General features: G+C 50.7%; 1 protein-coding gene across 1 annotated transcript; it reads right to left on the reverse strand.

The window, feature by feature from the left end:
• Positions 1-265: 265 nt before the first annotated feature.
• FJX1 (four-jointed box kinase 1) lies at positions 266-1,579 on the reverse strand (the record flags this gene model as incomplete). The annotated part of the gene is made up of 1 exon (XM_079708682.1): positions 266-1,579. The coding sequence occupies one exon, from the start codon at positions 1,577-1,579 to the stop codon at positions 266-268; it is 1,314 nt and encodes a 437-aa protein (XP_079564808.1).
• Between the last annotated feature and the right edge of the window lie 7,544 nt (positions 1,580-9,123).

The following is a 9,123-nucleotide window of genomic DNA, read 5'->3' on the forward strand; positions in this document are numbered from 1 at the left end:
GAAGAATCCTTTTATAGGCTGGGTGGAGGAAATGTTACACTTCTCGCCTCGGTGAGTTCGTCCTCCCAGAACTTTGAAAGGACACAGCTTGGGACTGAGAGAAAGGGGCAGGTGGGTAAAGCTGAAGTTTTTAGCCGTCTTCGCGCTCGGGTCTCCGGCTGGGCGTTGGCCGGCTGGTCCCAGGCGGTGGCTGAGGCGACGGCCCTTCCCCCATCATCCATTCCCCAGCCAGGGGTCTCTCTCTCTCCTCTTCCTCCGGGGGATGCTAAGTCCCCGGTCGGCGGCCGTACTTAGCCTTACAGTGCAAAATGTGCTTGGCGAGGAAGTCGAGGCGGCGCTGCAGCAGCTGAGCGTGGGGGTCGGCGAGGGCGGCCAGCTCCGGGAAGCGAGGCTCGTGGTGCTGGTAGAGGCGCAGCAGCCGGGCGGCCGCATCCTGGCCGCGGTGCAGCTCCAGGACGCGCCGCGCAGTCCGCTCGCGGAACACGCACACTGACTGCAGCAGCGGCTCGTTATACTTGTCCCACATGCCCGCCACCCGGTAGCCGTGCACCAAGCCCGCCTCGTTGTCCAGAAAGACCAGCGCCCCGCCCGGGCCGCGGTGCAGGTTGCTCGTGGCGCGCTGCATGACCCGCGGGTCCCACTGCAGGCTGAAGAGGTTGCTGACAAGCCGGTCAAAGTTGGCCGTCAGGTAGTCGAAGAGGATCAAGTCGGTCCATTGTACCAGGTCTACCAGCTCCGCCCGGCTGCGGTTGGCCAGCTCGCCCCCCGTGGCGCGCAGGGGCCGCAGATGGCCGTCCTCAGAGCGCCAGGGCGCGGGCACCACCACGTCCGTGAGGTTGGGCAGCCAGCGAGTCAGGCTCACCACGCTGCCCTCGGTCCAGTGAGCGGCACGAAGCTCCTCCTGCACCTGAGCCCACTGAGCGCCCCGAGCCTCCACCCGGGCCAGTGCCAGCGGCGGCACGTGGTGCTGGAGGCCCAGCAAGCGCGCCAGGTAGTAGGATAGGGCCTCGCCCTGTATCTGCTCGGGGTTGATGCCATAGCGCACGCAGGCGCGGGTGCCGTCGGCGAAGCGGGCCAGCCGGTTGGAGCTGCGCCCGCAGCCCCCGCGCTCCAGGGCCACCACCCGGGCGCCGCGCGCCGCCTCCAGCCAAGACGCCGCCTGGGCCTCCGAGAAGCCCCGGGGCACCTGCTCCTCCAGGCCGCGGCTCCAGAAGACGCCCCCGTGCACCGCGGCGCGTTCCTCAGGCCAGGGCCGTCCGGTTGGCACGTGTCGCCTGCGCTCACCCGGGGGCTGCCCAGGCGGGCCATCTGCGCCCGCCGCCAAGGTGAGCAGCGCTCGGAAAGTTTTCAGGGAGCCGCCGCGGGCGTCCCGCGCCAGGGGCGGGGGCAGAGGGACGCGAGGCGCGGGCTCCCGGCCGCCGCTCCGGGCCGGGCGCCGCGGGAGTCGGTCTTCCGGCGGCCGGGAGGCGGGCAGCTCGGTCCGCGGCGGCAGGAGCCCGCCCCACAGCGCCAGCAGCGAGCCCAGCGCCAGCAGCCAGAGCCCCGCGGTGGCGGAGGCGCCCCGCATCCTTCTGCCCATGCTCCCCCGGCCGCGCCGGTGCCGCCGCCGCTTCAAGCCGAGCCCAGGAGCCCGGGTCCCGGCGGCGACGCGGGCTCGGCAGCTCGTTGGCTCCGGGGTTCCGGGCGCCTCAGCTCCATCGCTGCCGCGGGGCGCTGCGGGGCTCTGCCCGGCACTGAGAACTCGCCTAGCTGCCGCTTCCCAGCTGCTTTTGTATTTCGCTGTGAGACCCTCCGGCGGGCGCAATTCACAGGCGCCCGGACCACGTGGGAGAGATGGAGGATTCCCCCTCCCCCTCCTCCGCCGCCGCTCCCCGCCCCCTTCCCCTCCTCTTCCCTTTAAAGCGGCGATGGCTCCTTCCAAGCGGGAGAAGCGGTCCCACACTCAGTCGGGGGCTTAGGGGCCGGGGGCAGGAAGCCAGGCAGGCGGCGCCCGCGCGGGGGCGTCGGAGCGGGCGGCACAGAGCTGGAGTCGCGCTGGGTGGGTGAGACGCGCCGCTCGCTCTCGCGGGGGTTGGAGTGGTCGTGGAGTCCCTTTGCCTGGGCGGCTCCTGGCCTCCAGCAAAGTTCAGACTAACCCCCAGCACGCTCCCGGCGCCGCCCGGGGTGGATTGGGGCAGGTCCCTTTGCCTTCTCCGTTTCCGACGGTGGGTGTGATTCACCCTGCCTATGTAAACCCCTGGGGAGCTCTCCGAGACACTGAGGAGGTGACTCCAGCCGGGTTAGAAGAACCATCTGTAGCAAACAACTTTGAACCGACACCTCCTTTCCCAAGCACGCTCACCACACTGGTCACTGAGGACTGTGCGCTTTGAGGTTTGTCGCTCCGCCTTTCCCGAGGGCCCCACCGGGAATTCAGCCTTGCTGTGCAAGAACCCCTAGGCAGGTTCCATTCAACAAACTGTCCTCGGTTCTGGTCACAGAGCATTAAAATCCACAGATGAGGTCCCGTGCTCACGGAGCTCACATTCTAGGGAGATGTTCAGGTTGCCAGGAGAGCCTTACAACTCAGGATCCGACTTAGTGCGGAGGAGGGGGCCTTGGAGACCGTTTCTCTACGAAAAGATACTATTTTGCCCATGAGGAAACTGAGGCACAGAGATGGGATGGGGCTTGCTCAAGATCCCAGAAGTAGCAAGTGGAGAAACTAAAATTCAAACTGGGGTCTCTGGGCAACATGCCACTTGATTTTCCCTCTATCAAGAAAGTTCACTATTTTTATCAAGTTGCCAGCATTCTCGTTTTTTAAAAACTCACTGTCACGTTATGCCCCAAATGTGATTTTCAATTCAATGAATGAAAAACAAAAAACCGAAAAAGAACAAACCCATATTGTATCTGACTTACTGGTTTAATGGTTTAAGGGAAGAAGTGGTTGGGGGGAGGGGTGGAGGAGCAAAAATAATAATAATAATAATAAAAAAGAAAAAGTAAACAGCAAACCACATTGTCTTCCAGCCACTTTTGGGTTCAATCCACCAGGAAGACTCTTGGGTAAGAATCGGCTCTCCCTCTTACCTCTCTGCGTGAGACCCTGTCCCAGATGTAAACCAAGATTTCCCAGGTGAGACACAAGACAAGGGGTGGGGGGTGGAACCACCTCTGAAAGCAGGAGTTTGAAATTTGTTTCCTTTCATGTGTTTCTTTTGTCTTTACGTCCCCCCATCAGATGCAACTGGGGGTTTTCAACTGCCTCAGCTCATTACCTGGCACTGATTATATTTTCTTCTCCAAAGAATGAACATTTTAAGAAACCCTAAGGTTTGTGACTAAGCAGAGGCATCCAGAGACCACATCTAGGGACTTCCAGAGCTGACCCAGTGTACCCTCAAGTGTTTCCATATTGGCTGAAGTGTGGGGTCTTTGTTGAATCTCTTCTGCACCCCATGGTGGCTGCCTCATGCCTTTGTATAGATCTTATCTGATGATGAAATGACTATTACTATACTATCTTAATTTATTAAAAGGTACCGTCTTCCTGCTCTGTGCAAGCTCCTTACCCCTATCTTTCCCTAGAAGGCAGGGACTATATCTTAACAACTTTCTATTTGTCTTACTACCTAATATAGGATATTGCACTAAAAAGGTGCTCAATAAATTGAATTTAATTTTTTGTCTTTTGGTTTAACTTCTGAGAATGGTTTTTTTTTTTTTTTTTTTTTTTTGAATGCATTGCTTTCAGCTTGGGTAAACTGTAAGCAAGATCTCCACCTTGTGGGCATTAAGTAGAATATCATCTAACTAGAAAGAAGTATACATTTTCAGCAGGTCGGTTAATTGTTTAAGTTCAAGTCTGAGACTATTACTTGGCTACCATGGCCCATGCCATGTCCTGGGGGATATGGGGAAATCCAGAGTAGTTGGTGTCTCTGTGTTTGTAGCTGTTAAAAAAACTATAAGTAACTATAAGGTATAGTTCACTGTAAACTTTGCGAGGGGTCCGTCTTGTCTGTTGTTCTATGGCTGCCTGGCACAATGCCTGGTACTTAGTGGGTGTTCAGGAACAATTTGCTCAATAAATCATTGGAATGTTAATAAGATAAAGCTCTGCAAGTAGCATGTATCAAGGTTTTTTTGTTTGTTTGTTGTTTTTGCCTCTCACTGTTATGGCCTCTCCCGTTGCGGGGCACAGCCTCCGGACGCGCAGGCTCAGCGGCCATGGCTCACGGGCCCAGCTGCTCCTGCGGCATGTGGGATCTTCCCGCACCGGGGTACGAACCCGTGTCCCCTGCATCAGTAGGCAGACTCTCAACCACTGCGCTACCAGGGAAGCCGTATCAAGGTATTTTTTTAAAAAACTGCTTACCACTAAAAGATACAAAATAAGAGCTTTCATACATAAAAGGAAAAAAAAATTGGTGACGGATCCACATAATGTAAGAGAAGGAAGCACATGATTTTTGATCCAGGAGGGATGACTTCAACTCAGATACCCCAAATCCCAGAATCTTCCAAGCACATTACCAGCATTGACGAAGAAACTAAAGCCTTAAAGCAGCCAGCTAGGATCTTACACCTCGGAAGATGGACTGACTCTATTGTAGCTCTTAGCCTGTAGCCACAGGACTGAATGCACTGGGTACCAGAACAGGATGCACTAATAGAAACTTGAACAAATGCATTGAAATGCAGAATTACAGAAAACCGCAGAAATAAAAGAGAAACAAAAAACAAACCCAAGGTAGAATGCAGTTTAAATGCATTACATAAGAGATGTTTTTAGGCAGTGTTTAAAAACACTCCTCTGTTTACCCATATGATGAAGACACTCCCATTCTTCTTTACTTCCTGGCCTGAGGACACCCCCCCACCTACTGCCATTCCCCTGGGGCTCCTTGGGAGGGCACAGGGCACAGTTCTTCACAATGTGTGACCTCAGGCCGGCCCCTCTGGCAGTTGCTTGGGGATGAGGGGAGGTGCTGTTCATCTTTCCCTACATAGGAACCTATTTTCACCTGGAGAACTTTCTTCACAGTCCTCAGAACTTCTCCCTGAGCCTCAGCTTCCAATTGCTTCACACTCATCCACAGTCCTGTTTGAAGGATGATCTGCTTCATAGAACAGTGCCTCCTGGGGAAGAGAGAGGAGGTGGATTTGAGGTGAGGAGTTGAGGGTTGGGTGCAGGACAGCAGGCTGGGAGTTGGGAGATTTTCTAAGTCTGATATTTCTTCTTGCTGGCTGTTTTCCTTTCTGGCTAGTTATTTCCCTTCTATGAGTTCCAGTTTCCACATCTGAGAAACAAGGATAATAAATCCTACCTCTCTCACAGGATTGTTGTGAAGTTCCTGTGAGATGTTGATAATAACCTTACAACATTAGTAGCAAACGCTTATTGAGTGCTTATTATGGGCTTGGCACAGGACTGAGCCCTGCACGTGTGTTCTCCTTTCACCTTCCCAACCAGTAGTCTTGTCCCCACTGTACAGATGGGAAAACCGAAGCTTAGCCAGTAACTGGCCTGAAGTCACACAGCAAGTAAATGGCCGGGCTAAGATTCCAGAATGATGGAGGCCAAACTCTTTGCAAATTGTAAACTACTGGGAAGATGTCAGATATAAAAATTATTGAATTAAATCAAAGTAGATTCAACTCAGATTAAATTTTGCTTTGAAATGTTCTCTGTGGGTGCTATCAAGTGAAGCGGTTAAGAGTGTGAACCCTCAAGCCAGATTGTCCAGATTTAAAACTTACCAAGTGTGTGACTTTGAGTAAGTTACTTGACCTCTCTGTGCCTCAGTGTCCTCATCTATAAAACACAGTAATAATAGTGTTGGTATTATTGATACTAATTACAATAATATAATATCTGATGATTAACAGTAATTAATTAATAGTGAAAAACCTTACAGCTTATTGTGGTGATTAAATTAGATCCTGTATTTAAAACTCTTGAAAGGCTATCCAAGAGTCCACTATTTTTATAGTTTTTTTAAAAAAATTGAAGTATAGTTAATTTACAATGTGTTAGTTTCAAGTGGATAGCAAAGTGATTCAGTTATGCATGTATATATCTTCTTTTTCAGATTCTTTTCCATTATAGCTTATTACAAGATACTGACTAGAGTTCCCTGTGCTATACAGTAGGTCCTGGTTGTTTATCTATTTTATACATAGTAGCGTGTATCTGTTAATCCCAAACTCCTAGTTTTTATCATTCCCTCTCCTTCCTGTTTCTCTGCTTTGTTGCCCAGATGGGGGTCTCCTTCTTTTCCTGTTGCTGTCTTCCACCAAGCCTCACTTGGGTCTTGAGAGACATGATACAGGTGGCGACCCTGACCAGTGCACCCTCTATGCCCCAGATGAGCATCTTCCCTGAAAATTTTGTTCCCTTCCTTCCCAGCTGGACCGTAGCAGGGTTCCCAGTGCAGCTCTTGTTGAAATCCCAGAGCCTCCAGCTAGCCTTGGGCAGCTGCTTTCCTCTCACTGCTCTGCCTCATTCAATCCTAACCTTTCCTGGGTCTTCTGAGTTACAAGCCCCTCCCAAAATAGAGGCCCCCAAATTCACCCTCTAGATGCTTCTACAAAAGGGAAGAGTGGGGAAGACCATGTCAGGGAGAGGAGTACAATATTCCTTGAAACTGGGTATGACTACTGCTTTAGCTGTTACTAGCTGTGTGACTTCAGGTAGCTTTCGAGTCTCTCTGGGCTGCAGTTTCATTATTTGTGTTTCCTTCTTCTCTACCCTGTCTCTGCCTAGGGTACATTATTTTCCTGCTTGGGGATCTTTTTCCTTTTCTTGGCATGTCTCTATTTGACCATGATCTGGATCTCCCAAGAATTGCGTAACTGTCTCATCTTTACACACCTGGCTGTCAGGGGCAGGTAATATATACACCTGGCTCTAGGTAAATCTTGCTGGATAGCTGGAAGGAGGTCTGGAAACATACAGTGTTTGCAATCAACTTGTCTGCCTGAATGAGTCCCGGTTTTAAGAACACACTGTGTTTCTGGAAAGAAAGTGTCACCCTTAATTTATGGTGAGACTAATAGTTATATGATTCTCTTTATTCCATGTAGCTCTCTTTTTGATCTGCTTTTGGAAAAGGTTCCTGTAGCCACTGGTGTTGGAGACCAGAATCTAAAGGTTGGAACACTGGTGAATTAATTTAGTAAATTTTAGAGCAGTTGCTGATACAATCTCTCAGTCATATATCTTCATACCCTAGTTACAGGGCATGATGATAAAAATTCTGGACTGGGCATTTGGGGACGTGAATTTCTTTCTCTACTATAACTTAGTTCAACTGACATTTATCGTTCATGTGCCAAAGGCCAAAGAATTGGGTGAAAGTAATGGTGTCAGATATTCTCTTGTCCTTCACACCTGCATCAGGAAACATTGGTTGTCTTTTCTTCACCCTTCCCTTTCCCTTCCTTCTTCTTGGCAGGTCTCCATCCTTCTCCCTGTGCCTGGTGCTGGAGGGGAGGCTGAATCCTCATTGGGCTAAATCAGTCACAGTGCCTTCAACTTCCTTGCCAGTGTTGGCTTTAGGCACAGGCATATGACACCATTCTGGCTGGTGACACCTGAAGGGAAGCCCACAGGGAAGTTTCTGGAAAAGATGTCTGTGCTGTTACAAAAAGACGCAGAAAAATATGGCACTTTTCTCCATGGCTCAGGTCTAGATTTGAGGTCTGGAATTGGGGCTGTGATCATATAACTGCAAGGAGAGCTAAGTGGACACATTGAGGGTGGCAGAGCCGAAAGAGGGAAGGAGCTGGGTCCTTGGTGTTGTCACCAAGCTCCTGAATTAATCCGCTCTGGAGCCACCCTGCCTCTGGAGATCCCTGGTGGTTTAACGCACTCTGAGTTGGGGTTTTTAGTCTTTGCAGCCAAAAGATTCCTAAATGATATACCTCTCACATGGGAGCTTGCAAACCGGAAAGAGGGCAAACATATAAACAGAACTCTTCCATCACACCTGTGCTGCTGGGAAGGCAGTGTGTTGTCATATTTTGGTACATGTGCTCGGCAGCCAAGCTGAGTCTCGCACTTACCAGCTGTGCTGTCTTGGGAAAGTCACTTAACCTGTTAACTCATCCGATAAATGGATGGTGATAACTGCACCTGCCTCGTAATATTATTGTGTGGATGAAATGCACATTAAGCACTAAGTAAGTGCTCAATAAATATTATCGCTTGCTCTAGCTATTAAGGAAATGGCAACCACACAAGAGCCCAGAGGAGGGAGCAACTAATTCTACTAGAGAAGGTCAGGAATGCTTCACCAGGGAGGCAGATGTGAAGCTGGTGTTGAAGGGTAACTGGGGGTTTGCAGGTCAGGGTTTGGGGAGGAAGAACATTGGGGCAAGCAGAGAGATCAGCATGTGAGCTAATTTCTACATCTTTCAGGAGCTCAATTTCCTCATCCTTAAAAGATTTGAGTGTGCTGGATTAGCTTAACCCTCTTTTGATAAAAGAAACAAATCTCAGGCCCCCTCCCTAGATTGAGAAGCGCCAGATGGCAGACTCTCCAGGGCCCCTTTATCACTCACCTATCATTTTTCAGCCACGCTGGAGAAATTCACTCGACAAACATTTGCCACTGAAGAAAGTGACTCTTGCTGGCTTCGTTGATTCCTTTGTTCATTGCAGCCCAGAGCCTTATCTGCTGCGTAATTAGCAATGCTGTGCTTCCTCAGCTTCCCCAGGCTCTGTGCATCTCATCAGTCAGATAGATGCTGAAGCTTAATTAAGCTTGTAAAGCTTTCTGATTTCCTTAGATGAAAGGTGGCCCATAAGTACCAGGTTTTATTTTGGTGGCTCCTGCCAACGGTTATTATAAATGGGACTTAGTGCCACGTGGCTGAGCTCTTAGTGTGATAATGTGTCAAGACCAATCGAGGCTGCCGAGAGCAGAGATATTTTCATAATGGTTCCATCATAGACGGTGGGTGTTAATGGAAGTGGCTGTGAAAAAAAAAGTATTGCAGGCAGTGAAACCAGACTAGAGGTGGCTGCAAGTGAAATATCAGCAGCTCCTAGGATCTCCATCATAATCATTAGCTATATTAGCCTTGGAGCCATTCTTCTGCCATCTCTTCTAGACCAGGCTCAAAGTCGAA

Source organism: Hyperoodon ampullatus (genome assembly GCF_949752795.1).
Source record: "Hyperoodon ampullatus genome assembly, chromosome: 7".
NCBI lineage: Eukaryota > Metazoa > Chordata > Mammalia > Artiodactyla > Ziphiidae > Hyperoodon > Hyperoodon ampullatus.